This window comes from Moschus berezovskii, chromosome 15 (assembly GCF_049115385.1).
Source record: "Moschus berezovskii isolate FMDL1 chromosome 15, NW_MosBer_1.0, whole genome shotgun sequence".
In the NCBI taxonomy this organism is placed as follows: domain Eukaryota; kingdom Metazoa; phylum Chordata; class Mammalia; order Artiodactyla; family Moschidae; genus Moschus; species Moschus berezovskii.
Genome location: NC_142474.1, coordinates 12,604,233 through 12,619,524, shown reverse-complemented (window position 1 = coordinate 12,619,524; position 15,292 = coordinate 12,604,233). Strand labels below are relative to the sequence as shown.

The 15,292-nt window shown below is 46.9% G+C and overlaps 1 protein-coding gene across 10 annotated transcripts in view; it reads right to left on the bottom strand.

Annotated features, from left to right (window-relative positions):
* The window catches only part of PTPRT (protein tyrosine phosphatase receptor type T), a 1,139,542-nt gene that overhangs the window by 267,499 nt on the left and 856,751 nt on the right, over positions 1-15,292 (bottom strand). For all 10 annotated transcript variants that reach the window (XM_088843764.1, XM_088843767.1, XM_088843761.1 and 7 more), the window contains exon 11: positions 14,392-14,494. In XM_088843764.1, the coding sequence (XP_088699890.1) occupies positions 14,392-14,494 (103 nt within the window). The remainder of the gene's footprint in view (positions 1-14,391; positions 14,495-15,292) is intronic.

Genomic DNA, 15,292 nt, shown 5'->3' with positions numbered 1-15,292 from the left:
TGAATAGGCTGAAACAGCCTGGACGGGGACCAAACTCCTTTTTCTCCCCCCTCTGATTCCTCTTCCCTCTTTCCCTAATTCTGCTCCTCTCTCATAACTGCAGCTCTGCCTTTTAGCTACAAAGCGGGGCCTGAATCCTATGTGCAAGGTAGTTCTCTTGGGATTCTGAGCAGTTCTGCAAATTCAAGGAATTCAGAAGCACACTGAAAAGTTTTTGTGCTTATTCAGACTGAACCTCTGAACTTTCTGAAGGTTAAAAACCTTCATTTTTTTCCCTCTTCTTCTTGCTCTCCCCACAATAGCAAATTCAGATTTGCTGACTGCAATAAAAGGAAAAAGAACATAATCAAAACTGGCCCGGGGGGACAATGCATACAGATTCCAACCCAGCTGAGGGACGCGTCCGTATTGCTGCAGCATTTTGGCACTCAATATATTTTGTCTGATCTAAGAAAATATGGAACTTTTTATAGAGTGAAAGTTGGAAATGGATTTGTTTCTCCCAGGCTGCTCTAGCCTTCTGAGAAAGAATACAGATTTGTTCTGATACTGATGCTCAGTCTTACCCAACAACTATTTTCTACCTAAGCCCCAATATCTGTACAGAAGTGATATATTCAGATATGCTATCAGCATGCAACAACACAACATGTATTTCAGACACCAGTCATTGTCATCATCATAAGAAAACCGGGGTGTGTTCTGAGCCCCCGGTGGGCAGGGATTGAGAAGTAAGCTGGCAGAAATCCTAGTTCAGCTCTTATAAGCGAAAACTGATTATCTTCATGCTGAAACATACACCAAAAAGGACATAAGAGTTCCAAAAGCCGTAAAACCCACAGGGGCAACTCTATAGTAAAATGCAAAACAACTGCTTCTCTGTAATATCACAATGAACAAATACTGGTACCAGAGAAGAAAGTATTTGGTTTCCTGTACAGTCCCTTTTCTCCATACCCGAGGCTACCTAGAGGCTAAACCGATGGTACTCAAGTTGTGGTTCACGACCAGCAGAATCATCATCACTGGGGAGCTTGTTCAAAACACTGATTCTCAGGTCTAATTTCATTACCACTAGGAATGGGCAAGGATTTTCCTATTTACCAGCTCTCCAGGTTAGTCTTCTATTCAATAAAGTTTGAAAACTCTGGGCTTAAACCATTCCCCAGACTTTATTCCCAGGCAAGATGACACAGTGGAATTTGGGAAGTCCAGTTTAGTAGATCAGGGTTGTAAGCAGCAAATAAGCCCAGTCAAAGGTCCCCTCCGGCTTTTGGGGAGACATATTTTTCTGCCTTCTAAGCCCCCATTATATTTTGTATTTCTTATGACAGGATTCCTGGCCTTTACCAATGGTCTCAAATGCCTACATTAATATAATAGCCTGTCTGAAACCAAATATGGGCCCTGACCTATTTTTACCAGGCCTCCCAGAGTCTACAGCAATGCAGTCAAAGAGAATTTTCTGTGATGATGGAAATGCTGCTCAATACGATAACTGCTAGCCACATCTGGCTACTAAGGACTTGAAATGTGGATAGTGCAACTAACAAACTGAAGTTATGATTTACTTTGAACTAATTTAAATTTCCAGGAGTTGGTGATGGACAGGGAGGCCTGGCGTGCTTTGATTCACGGGGTCGCAAAGAGTCGGACACGACTGAGTGACTGAACTGAACTGAACTGAATTTAAATTTCAGTAGCCTCATGGGGCTTTGGCTGAGGTGCTGGGCTGTGTAGGTCTGAAGCCTGGCCCTTGATTCCTCCTTGTGCTGTTGCGACTTCCTGCTCTGGCCAAGAATATTTACTTAATACATTTATAACCTTTATAAATTGCTTAGAGAGCCTACATCCAAGTGGAAATGCACTAAACAGCAAACCCCCAGCAGCCAGGCAAGGAAAGGACGGGCTGCACTGTGAAAGGGGATAAGTACAAATTTCTTCTGCCTCATGGTGGAGACTCTAACCTTTAAATAGTTCAGTCCTACTAAAAAGCCAGGCTTTCAGGATTACCCCCTTACTGCTGCCAAGAGGAGGCAACTCTGAGCAGCTGCAGGCAGCAGCAGCAAGTACTGAGCAGAAAGCTTTGTGGATAAGAGAAAACCTCCTTGGATTCTAGCATGGCACAGATCCATGCACTAGCTCAGAAGAGCATCAAGAGATGGGACTATAGAGATGCACCTGATGGAGGCTGACTAGAAAGTCTGACCTTCGGGTGACTGCAGGTAGAGAAACTGAGAGCCATCACTCATCAGCTGTGCAAGATCTGAGACAAAGTAGTGATGCCAACCGTCACAGGGACCAGAACAGTGAGAAGTGAAGGTCAGCAGAAAACAGGTTGGAGAAAAAGTGAGACCCAGGAGAAGGCAGCAAGCAGAGTCACTTCTGCTCTTGGGAAGGGTCTCACCAGTTCCCCTGAGTGGGAGGTTAAGCATCATAAGAACTATATCTACTTAGATAGCTGTGCCCTCTGTAGCCTGATCTCTTTGTCCTTGAAAATACTTGGCTTCACCTTGAATCCATTACCATCTATCTAATGTGATTGCCAACAGTCAGACTCAAAGCCCCATCCCACAGTAGGGTTCCATTATTGAAACTTCAATTACCTTATTCTCCAAATACCAATTCTTTAAAAAAAATTTATTGGCGTATAATTGATTTACTATCTTGTGTTAGTTTCACGTGTGCAGCAAGGTGAAACTGTAGTCGTTCAGTCGTGTCTGACTCTTTGAGACCCCACGGACTGCAGCGCACCAGGCTTCCCTGCTCTTCACTCTTTTTAGAATCTCCTCCACTCTTTTTTAGAATCTTTTCCCATCTAGGCCATTATAGAGTATTGAGTACAGTTTTCCCATGCTACACAGCAGGTCCTTATTAGTTACCTATTTTACATATAGTAGTGTGTATATGTCAATCTAAATATCACTTCTTGTCTTTCCAGCCTCTCCCAGCTTTGGTCCCTCTGCACAGATTCTCAATAGTATTGAGGTCATCTGGCATTCAGTACTTTCATTATTTGCACATCTACCTGGATAGGCATTTTTAATCAAGCCTGGACCATATGGTCCATTTTTAAGCACTTTTGTTGAGATCATCATCTTCCTTTTCCCATGGTCCTGGGTCAAGCTAGGTGTCTTTCTTCTTTTTCTACTGTAAAAACTGACAGGAGCTCTTATTTATTTATTTTCTGACTGACTGGAGCTCTTAGAGCAGGGGTCCCCAACCTCCAGGATCTAATGTCTGATGATCTGAAGTGGAACAGATACACCAATAACAGAAATAAAGTACACAGTAAGTGTAATGCACACGACATTCACATCATCCCCAAACCATCCCACGTTACTGGTCCATGGAAAAACTGTCTTCCATGAAGCCGGTTCCTGGTGCCAAAATGATTGGAAACCACTGTGACTTAGAGAAAATAAAATCACAAAATGTCGATCGTCTCTTTTCTCTAAATTAGTCTTCCTTCGGCTTTCATGTTTCAACTCTGCTCTGGTTTTTCTTCTGCGTGTTTGCCCAGTCCTTCTCCATCTCCAGGGTGGTACCTGGATAGAGTTTCACAGAGTTGTGTCTCGTTCCTCATTTCTTACAGCCTACAATTTCCCTAGATAAGCTCTCCACTCCTCCCATGCTGTAAATATCACCTGGATGTTAATGATTCCCAAATCTAAGCCCTCTGCTCCGAGGCCTCTCCAGCACTCCAGTTCTGGGGGAATTTAAATAGTGCCTGTGGTAGGAGGTGAACATGACAACCACACTCTCCTTTCCCTCACACCAGTAACAGTCTCTGCCTCCATCTCTCCAGATGGCAGACGGTCCAAAATAGAACACTCCTTCGTGCTTCATGTTCCAGCAACTGCTCCTGCTCCATTTAAAATATTCCTCCTGAAACACCTGTCTTTCCTCTTTGGTTTGAGCCTAAGGAAATTGATCCAGAACCCTGTAACACCAGAGCCAATTCATTCTTGGTAAGCTGGGTCGTTAGGGGGTGGGTAGGGGGAGGTGGGCAGGGGAGGAGCTGATCAAAGAAGAGCTGCGATGCTATCAGGACGCGCTAAGGTGAATGCAAACCCGCCTCGGCAATTTGAGCTGCACCTTTTTGTCCCTTTTGTTTCCGGGATGACTGTTGTGAGTGCAGCTCTGGGTTACACGCGGAGCCTCCTTGGTGGTTTCACTAGTAGTTGTTACAAGTCTCTTTAATCACAGTTCCATGTTCCATTAGCCTTCATATTCAGAGTGTGGGACAGCCCCATCGAAAATAGCTCAGCAGCATTTATCCCATTTTTCCTTACTTCTGGTTGCTGCTTCTTGTATGTGGCTCCTGCTCTTTCCCAATCTGGTGTGATGAAATCCCAGCAGGCTGTGAGACTTGACAAGTGGTATTATGTGCGGAACTCAATCTCACAGTCAATGCTTCTTTCCCATCCCCCCACATTGTAGTAGGACTCCTCATCTCCAGGCCCTGGTGGCCCTGGTGGAGGCGGCCCAGAGAGCAGGGAACTCAGTGAACCAAATGATGTTTAGATAAACAGTATCTAAATTTAACTGTGGTTTCTCATCTCTACCAACGTGGACAGGGACTTGTGAACTCCTCAGGCTGCCCCATGTTAACAAATCCTCCAAATTTTCATTTCCCCTCCCTAATAGGATGCCATCGCATGCTGGTATCTGAGAATCAGATGGTAATGATGCCAGTGTTGCTCACTGCAGCTCCACAGACTGGCAAAACCCTCCTGTGGTTGCTTCACGGGCTCCTACTCTGGGCTTCACAGTTATTAAAGGAATCCTAGAGGAAAATTCGGAGAAGGCAATGGCAAGCCACTCCAGTACTCTTGCCTAGAAAATCCCATGGATGGAGGAGCCTGGTAGGCTGCAGTCCGTGGGGTCGCTAAGGGTCGGACACGACTGAGCGACTTCACTTTTCACTTTCACACATTGGAGAAGGAAATGGCAACCCACTCCAGTGTTCGTGCCTGGAGAATCCCAGGGATGGGGGAGCCTGGTGGGCTTCCGCCTATGGGGTCACACAGAGTCGGACATGACTGAAGTGACTTAGCAGCAGCAGCAGCAGAGGAAATTTGGCAATTGTTTCCTTTACTTCTCAATAAACCTTCTTCTTTCTTTAAAAGCTGGCTGGATCTCCTGTTCGCCCTGTAGCTCATCAGTGTGTATTTCAGAATCTCTAGTCTTAAGCAGCTGTACCTGTCAAAGGCAGCTGGATTATGGGTCCTCATCAGGCAGTGAAGAGAACTTGCCATGACCTTAGAAGCCACTGGCCACATTACACGGTCTCCCAGTATTCAGTGTGTCACACTTCCTCCCCTCCAAGCTAGAGCCCTACCCTCTGGGCACTATGCCTCAAGTAGCCCAGGAAAGTGAGCCACAGGTCCCAGTGGCCTTGGAGGAGGTCCCCGATTGGTCCAGGTCCTCCAAGGTTTCCTGGACCATGCCTCAGGTCCCAGCCTATCCCTGCCCAAGTGGTTTGTGACTCCCCCATTCAGGGCCCTCACAGACCTTTCCCTCCCTCTGTGTTCCTCGGCTCAGAGAATGGCACCATGATCCATCCATTTAACCAATCCAGAAGCCTGGGAGCCATCCTGGACAGCCTTTTTCTTCATACCCACCCCCTGCCCCAGAGAGAAGTCATCGCCAAGGCTCACCCATTCCACGTCCTCAACAACTGTATCTCCATCACCTTCATTTTTTATTTTTTTGACTGCACTGGGTCTTTCTAGTTGCAGTGCATGGGCTTCTCATGGGTGGCTTCTCTTGTTACCGAGCTCTAAGGAGCACAGAACTTCAGAAGTTGCAGCATGAGGCATCAGTAACATTAAATCATTTGCATTCCTGAGCTGAACCTGCTTGCTCAGACTAAACCAGATCCATGGGACCCTGGAAAAGGAACGTGGCAAAAAGGCAAAAGGATGTCAACAAAAGGGTGGGTGCTGATGCTGGAGATGGGATCCTATAACTTTGCATGGAACTATCCAGCCCAGTCGGCTGAAATCAGAGGTGGGATGGTGAGGTGACATGGACCCTGTAAGACTCAGCTACAGCTGATGACAGTCTGTTGTGAGTGTCAGTGGTACTGTTAGCTCAGAGTTGTATCTGCCCTTAGGACATCAGCAGTTGGTGAGCCTGTTTTGCTCATTTCTGGGTCTCTGGTGCTCAGCACAGGGTCTGGCATGTGGTTTTTTGTTGAAATTCAAAGTAGACGGTTATTGCTTAATTAATGAATTGATAAACAGATGAGTTAACGGATAAACCTCACTCATCTCCCAGGATCTGCTCTCATCTCTCCTGCATGGTTTTGGACTCCGTGTACCCACTCTGGTCCTAGTATTTATATGGTCTCTGCTCATGCTTCCCTGGTGGCTCAGATGGTAAAGAATCTGCCTGCAATGAGGGAGATCCCTGGGTCAGGAAGATACCCTGGAGAAGGAAATGGCAAGAATACTCCAATACTTTTGCCTGGAGAATTGTATGGACAGAGAAGCTTGGTGTCTACAATCCATGGGGTTGAAAAAAGTGAGAGACAGCTGAGCAACTAGCAGTTTCACTTTTCAGCTCAGGGAGCCCCCACACCCCTTCCTGAGGGGGCTGTGGATCTGTTCGCTTTGATTTCACAACACTGAGCAGCCTCTCAGCCAAGCTGAGGGCACTGCTCTAGGCCCTTGTTTTGCTGGCCCTTCAGTAGCTGAGATCTCCTAGCCCTGTCTGATTTGGTGTTTCTGAAAGGCACTAAAAACTGAGAATCCACTTTTGAGAGTCATTCTGAGGATTTTGTGACACCTTTGGAGACCACCGCACACTCCCTGACATGTCACAGGCCCACCAGCACAAGCCTGCAGTGAATCTGATATAGTGTTGGGGGCACCCGGCAAACAGGCATCAACTGTAGCAGGGCTCAGAGAATAATCCTGCCATGGCCGACCCAGGGCAGGCAGCCACCACTTGTCTCAACAGCTGGGTCAACCCCAGGAGCAAACTGAACAGCTACCAATGGCACTTCATGCATTTTAGCTTATTTGACCTTTAAAACAATCTGTGATATGGGTTTTCTCATTTTACCAATAAGCAGCTTGAATCAGAGAAATCTAGAATCTGACCCTAAGCCATGAAATAAGTCAATCGCATGAGGGGATCTGATTCCAGGTGCTTCTGCTGCACCAATGTCTCCATCTGTGATGTCAGCTGTGGTAGGAAGAGCATGAGATCTCAGGTCTGAGCCTGTGGGACCCAGTTTCTGCCCCCAAAGAAGTCACAGGCTGGCAGAGACTGAAAATGCAAGTCCCTGACCAAGGAGGGGCCAGGCAGCATGCGAACCCAAGGTGGGGATGGTACATCCTGCAGCAGGATGCGAGATGGTCCTGGATGAGGCAGATCTGACCTGGGTGTTGGGGAGGTGGACGATGCCGTGATCAGCAGAGAGAATGGAACAGACAAGGGCTTGACTGCTTAGAGAAGGACAAAAACTCGAACATCTTCCTGCCAGTGTTCCCCATACCCTTCAAGACAAAGTCTAAACCCCGAATGAAGACCTTACCTGGCTCTTGCCCACTTCTTTGCCTCATTCCCCATCTCTGTGCCCTGGCCCAACGTTCCCTGAACCTAACACGCATCCGCTCTACCTCAGCTCCTGTACACACCATTCCTCCTGAGTCAAATTCCCACTTGTCTGGCAGTTCTCAGGCAACATAGCCTCCAGGAAGCCCTCCTCTCAACTGAGCTCATGGAGCCAATGACGGAAGGCTCTGCTCTGAACCCTCATGGAAACCACTGACCAGATACACAGGTTCATCTGCATTTTTTCTTTTTCTGTTTGTCTCACCTATAGAGTGGGACGTCCAAAAGGTAGCATATATGACTCTTTAATTCAAATAAAATTAAAAAAAAAAATCAGTTCCTTGGTTTCACTAGTCCTATTTCAAGTGCTTAATAGTCACATGTAGCCAATGGTGTCTATCAGACAGTAAACGCAAGGCATTTGCATCATCACAGGTACTTGCACTGGACTGTACTCTCACTCACAAGGACACAGGTAAAAGCAGGGCCTGTGATGTGTATCTCTACCGTTCCAGAACCCTGCCTCTGCCAGCAACCACCTGAGCTGCTGAATTTAGCCTTCCTTTCTTTTTCCGTCTCTCTCTTTATCTGTACCCACCCCCCAACCCTTCTTTCTCTCTTTTTCTCCCTCTCTCTCTTTCGTGGAGTACCTACTAGAGCAAGACCCTGTTCCAGGAGAAGGGATCTATTAGTGTCAAACTTCTCGGCTTCCTGGAGCTTGCAGTCTGGTGAGGGGCATGTAAGAAAGAAAACCAAATAAAACATACAAGCAAATGCATAACATAATTAAAAGCTCAGGAAAGAATGATGAAGGAAGCGTACATGGCATGGTTGAGTAAGGCCCATTAAAGGGACAGAGGAAGAGGGAACAGAGCCAGAAAAGAAGGTTAGAAACAGATTCGAATGGGTCTTGAATTCTGTACTAAGAAGCTTGAACTTAATGCGGTAGGAAGCCAGTGACCCATTTAAGAATTTTAAGCAGGAAATTTGTGCTTCTAAAGGATCAGTTCAGAAACCCTGTGGAGGATGGACTGAAGGAAGAGGAACTTATGACAGGCACACCAGACAGCTGCCTTGGCAGGTCAGGAGAACAGGGTGGACAGTGGCAGAGGGAGGAGAAAGAGCTAATCCCGAAGCTGACTCCTGGCAGGCCAGTGGCTAAGACTCCATGCTTCCACTGCAGTGGGTGTGTGGGTTCAATCCCCGGTCAGGGAAGTTCCAAAAAAAGCTGATGCAGAAGCTGAGTGGGTGGGTCCCAGTGAGTGATGGGACAGGAAGGAGACAGTGGAGGGTGAGAGTGGAGAGGACAGCTCTCAGGAAGCCAGCTGGGGATCCAGAGGAGGGTCTGCTCCAGAATCGGGGGCTCAACCCTGGGCATCCCTTCCAGGACTGCATTATGGGTGATTAATTCACGGCCAAGTTAGTTTCTCATGAAGGTTACTACAGATACATCAGCATGACAGGTGGGGCGTGAAGGAAGAAGGCTCGGCATGTGCGAGCTGGAGCTGAATATTAGATTCTAGTCACTATTTGATTGATCTTTTAAGCAATTCTGGGATTCTGTCACTTAAAAACCAATAAATCTTTGAAGGCCTGGGGAAAGCAATGCAAAAGCAATAAATCTCCATTGCGGAGTGTTAGAAAAATAGGCCAAGCTGCCAAGGTGGTTTGGCTGGAGGGATGAGGTGCAGGAGCCCCCAGTGGCAATCCTTCCTTTCCCGATCCATGCCCCGCTACCCTGCCATGCTCAGTCCTACCAGACAGAGTCAGGGGCATGTGGCTTCACACACGGGGCAGCAGGCAGTTCACCAGGGGCTGGAGTTTGGCTCAGCCAGGATCAGAGCATCACTGGCAGAAGGAGGAAGAACAGCCTACCTGGGGGTGGCCTGGAGGCTGAGGCTCAGGTATGAGTCTGCTGGAGAACAGGAAGGCTCTCCACTCAGTCATGCTGGGCTTCATCAATTACAGGTCGGACCCACATAACCAGAACTGTCTTGTCCACCCCTCACTCCCTAGTTGGTGGAGGTTCACTCCACAGCAACCCCACCAGAAGGTCACCCTGTCATCACCTGATATCCCAGCTAGAGGGAACTCAGAACTTCCTGGTGGAGCAAAGAACTCAGGGGCAGGAAGCTAGCCAGTCACTTAATATCTTAGTCTTGAGCTTCTCCTCCGAAATGGAGATGGAATTTCCCACACAGCTTACTCACTAGCTAAGTGACAATCAGATGCTACGATGGAATTACAGGCACTATTAGCTATTAATATAAAACATGATTCTGGGCATCCTAGACCCAATGCATCTAGAGAGCTCTTTGTGTCCAGGGGTCACAGACTGCCTTGGCTGTTTTCTCCAGGCTCCTGCTTCTCCTAGCCTGCAGGACTCCATGCTGGTCTACTTGCCTGGCTTGTGTTCATCTCTCCAGCCTGACTACTCCTTCTCTCAACCAATACAGTCACTGTCCCTGCTGGCGTCATGTTATCTTGCTTTGCTGGTTTCATTATTCTGTTTCCTTTCTTCCTTAATGCCGCCCTCCCTGCTCCATTCACAGGCATATTCAATGGATGATAAGACTCAAGCTATGACAAACCTAGACAGTGTATTAAAAAGCTGAGGTATCACTTTGCCGACAAAGGTCTTCCTAGTCAATGCTATGGTTTTTCCAGTAGTCATGTACGAATATGAGAGTTGGACCGTAAAGAAGGCTGAGTGCCAAAGAACTGATGCTTTTGAACTGTGGTTCGAGAGGAGACTCTTGAGAGTCCCTTGGACAGCAAGGAGATCAAACCAGTCCATCCTAAAGGAAATCAGTCCTGAATATTCATTGGAAGGACTGATGCTGAAGCTGAAGCTCCAATACTCTGGCCACCTGATGCGAAGAACTGACTCACTGGAAAAGACCATGATGCCAGGAGAAGTTGAGGGTGGGAGGAGAAGGGAGTGACAGGAGATGAGATGGTTGGATGGCATCACTGACTCAATGGACATGAGTTTGAGCAAACTCTGGGAGATAGTGAAGGACAGGGAAGGACAGGGTGTGTTGCAGCCCACAGGGTCGCAGAGAGTCAGACACGACTTAGTGACTGAACAGCAACAAAGATTCAAGAGAACAGGTATATGTCTGTCTTATTTCCTGCTATATCTTCAGGGTTTATTTCAGTTCCTGCTCAAAAAATATTTGTTAAATGATTTAACGGTCGACCGCCTCCCACAGGGGCATTCCAGAGTTCAAGGTGACACAGGATTAAGGTAGCTGACTTCTATGTGATATTGCTTCTGCTGTCACCACAGTTGTCCTGAAAGCCTTGCTGGCTGGCACTGATAGTCTCTTCCCTTCTTGGCAAATGCCCAAGCAAGAGTCTGAAAATAATTCCAGAAAATGAGTATTGAGCCACCTTCAGTGATCTAGAGCTTAAGAAGAAAAGCAGCCAGACTTTTCCAGACACCAGGCATTGCCCTCTCAGCAGTGACATTTATTTTAATTTTTTTCCAATGGAAATGTCACCAAAATATATCATGTATGACTTTTTCCCTAGGGAGGTGGTATGGCTAGACTGACGTGAGTGTTGGCTTAGGGGTGGCTGAATTGGGTTTAAAGTCTGCCTGTACCACTTACGTGTTTCATGGCTGGGTCAATGCACTTAGTTTCCGTGTATCTGTTTCCATATCCGCAAAATGGGGAAGCTACAACTGCAATGCCATGAGGAGGCAGACAGATGTGTATAGTGATAGGCGCATAGCCAGTGTGTGCTCATGAAATGGAAGCTAGCCAGCTCTTTCAACTTGAAAATGTGGGATCTCAAGGGCTTCCCCAGCAGCTCAATGGTAAAGAATCTGCCTGCAAAGTAGGAGACGTAAGAGAGGTGGGTTTGAGCCCTGGGTCACAAAGATCCCCTGGAGATTGCAAAGATACTAGAACCTACTCTAGTATGCTTGTCTGGAGAATCCCACGGACAGAGGAGCCTGGCAGGCTATGGTCCAAAGAGGCGCAAACAGTTGGACACGACTGAAGTGACTTAGCACGTGTGGGACCTAACGGTCCCACATTAGGGATCAATGAACCAATGAGGTTCACCCTAATTTTTTGGGTGAACATGAGTTTGAGTGAACTCCGGGAGTTGGTGATGGACAGGGAGGCCTGGCGTGCTGTGATTCATGGGGTCACAAAGAGTCGGACACGACTGAGTGACTGAACTGAATTGAACTGAACTGAGGTTAGTAATATCTCAGTGCATGAACGTGAAAATGTTAGTCCCTCAGTTGTGTCCGACTCTTTGTGACTCCATGGACTAAAGCCCACCAGGCTCCTCTGTCTATGGAGTTCTCCAGGTAAGAATACTAGAGTGGGTTGCCATTTCCTTCTCCAAGAGATCTTCCTGACCCAGGGATCGAACCCAGGTCTTGTGCATTGCAGATGGATTTGTTACCATCTGAGCCACCAGGGAAGCCCAATCTTAGTGCACAGAGGGAAGATAATCACAGTGTTGCTTGAGAATAACAGGAAGAAGCATAGCGATTCAGTTATCTACAGTAACAGCACGGCAATCCTCATCGGATGTTAAAAAGCCACCATCCGCTTTGGTTCATCACAGCCGGGACAGTCCTGGAACAACTGATGGGTGGAATATAAGGCAAACATTATACTCTCACACACGCTACACATCATTGTTTGATGGCCTGAAGACCCACCTGACTTAGGATAGACACTGTTCAAAGTCTACAGAACAGGCAGAAAATTCAAATCGCTGCCAACTGATTCTATTTGCTCCACAGTCCATAATATCTGGAGTAGGACCAGGGTGGAAAACAGGTAACTAGACCATCTCAATAGCCTCCTTCTTGGCTGATCTCCCAGTCTCCAGTATCATAAAAGAGACTCTGCATGTGGCTGTTCAGTGGCTTTCCAGTGCCCTCTCTGTTCAGTTCAGTTCAGTTCAGTCGTTCAGTCATGTCTGACTCTTTGCGACCCCAAGAACCAAAGCATGCCAGGCCCCCCTGTCCATCACCAACTCCCGGAGTTCACTTAAACTCACGTCCATCGAGTCGGTGATGCCATCCAGCCATCTCATTCTCTGTCATCCCCGTCTCCTCCTGCCCCCAATCCCTCCCAGCATCAGAGTCTTTTCCAGTGAGTCAACTCTTTGCATGAAGTGGCCAAAGTATTGGAGTTTCAGCTTTAGTATCAGTCCTTCCAATTACCACCAGGACTGATCTCCTTTTGGATGGACTGGTTGGATTTCCTTGCAGTCCAAGGACTCTCAAGAGTCTTCTCCAACACCACAGTTCAAAAGCATCAATTCTTCAGCGATCAGCTTTCTTCACAGTCCAATTCTCATGGATTTAAGAGTTGGCCCCCTCCAGTAGCTCCCAACTCCTGCCTCGACCTTTATGCTACAGCAAATATAACTGCTCCTTGTAGCTCCCCATGACATCAGGCTCCCTCTTGACTCCATGCCTTCATGCATGCTGGACCATCTTACTGCCCTGAAATCTCATACAACATTTAAGATATATCTCTTAAAGTTCCAATCCTTTGGCCACCTGATACAAAGAGCCAACTCACTGGAAAAGACCCTGATGTTGGGAAAGATTGAGGGCAGGAGGAGAAGGGGATGACAGAAGATGAGATGGTTGGGTGGCATCACTGACTCAATGGACATGAGTTTGAGCAAGCTCCGGGAGACAGTGCAGGAAAGGAAGGCCTAGTGTGCTACAGCCCGTGGGGTCACAAAGAATCTGACGTGACTTAGTGATTGAACAACAACAAAGATACATCTCACTGTCACCTCCTCTGGGACTTCTGTCCTCTGAGCTCCATGTGCATCTCCACAAGCATGAACTGTACTGTAAGTTTTCATGTTTCTGTCTCCCCAACTTTCTTTAGAGCATGAGTCATTTGCAGCGAGTTCACAGGCATGTTCCAAGCACTTAAACAGTGCCTGGCACCAAGAGAGAGCTCAAGAAATGTTCGTCGAATGAAGGAATCAACGAATTGCTTTCATCCCCTGTACTCTGCTCCATTCCTGGCAGATCAAATACTCCAAGCATGCTTGTTGAACTGAACTGAGCCAATTTGAAAGCTGTTCCACCAAACACTCTGCTTGGCTTCAAGGGTCTATAGTCCCTTGAGCTCTGAGCCAAAGCCAGTAACATCTTATGGAAAACCCAGATGAACTTTCTGGCCACCACGATACAAAGGGTAGCTTATTTAAAAGAGGTGCTGACCTTCCTGACAGCCGGAAGCCCATGGACTTGCTTGGGGTCAGCTTGGCTACAGAGATGCCTTCACTGCCCGGGCTGTAGATCCCAGTCCAGGACTCCAGCCTCTTATTAACATATCTGTAGTATGACTCTGACTTCAAGTCCCCTGTGGAACACCAAGGCCATAAATGGGACTAGTGCTGAGGTCGTATCTCCTATGAAATTTCTGAGCAGGTTGTTCTGATCATTTGGTGCATCTGTCTACATGTCTGTTAATGGGTGTATAAAGGTGATCTTGCAGGGATACTGTGCTCCTGGGGCCTCCAGCCTGACTAAATAAATTTACCATAGGCTTGTTCCAGAAAGTTCTTTCCCAGCCCTCTTCAGATCCCCATCCACACCTTCCCACTAAGCCAGTCCCAGTGCCCCATGGTGGGGAGAGAGGGCTCCTGGCTCAGTGGCCCTCTGATCTGGGCTTGAAGCTGCTGACCCTTTTCCTCCAGGAAGCCTTGCTCCTGGGCAGTCTTGTCCACAGGCACTGTCAGTGGTGTGATTCAGCTGGAGATGTGTATGGTAAAGAGAAAGAAAATGGCAAACATGAGGCTAAGACCCCTCCTCACCTGACAGGGGCTCCCCGAGACTGCGCAGGCTTCAGCATCACCGTGATGGTCGTGTCTGTTTCATTCAGTGGGGTGTCTGTGTCATATTCAGGCATTGATGGAGCTGGACAGAGAACAGAGAGAAAGGAGCTCAGCACAGGTCCCAACCGCACCCCACCATCACCTCCCACAAGACACCTAGGTTGCCTAGGAGGGAGGTATTTGGGGAAGGATTGGATGGGTCACATGGCATCTGAGCCTTTCAGCAAAGAAGACCCTGATTTTCAACCTTCCTGTCAATTCCTTCAAGATACAGAAGAGTCTGGAGAGGGGAACAATGAGGTGGCTGATAATATTTACGGATCAAAAAGTTCCATATCATATAGACAGATAAATGCAGGAAATATAAGTACTTAAAGGTATGAATGTAGAGTCAACCTTAAACACATTTAAAATGCAAATATAATTTTAAAAATTAAAATAAAAAAAGAAATAACATGAAAATACAAATTACAGCAGAGATGAACTTTTCTCTGATCTTTTTTTTTTCTTCATGAGACCCTCTCTTCTGATAGGAGCATCACTAAACCTAATCCCCTGAGAAGGTAATTTAGCCATTTGTACTAAGAGCTATTAAATGTACAACCCGTTTACTTCAGTATTTCAATTTCTGGAATTTATTCCTAAATTCATAATCCAAGCCAAGAAATCAAACTTTATTCTGTAACATGTTCATTGAAGCATTATTTTATTAAAAACATGGAGGCGCCAAATACATCCAACCACAGGGGAATGTTTAATTAAATTACACCCATCCACTTGACAGAACATTGTAATGAAAGCAGTGCAGCAACATGGAAGATGCTCATGGTTTAAGGGTATGTGGAAACATTAAGCCACAAAAACTACCAGGGGTCTGTAT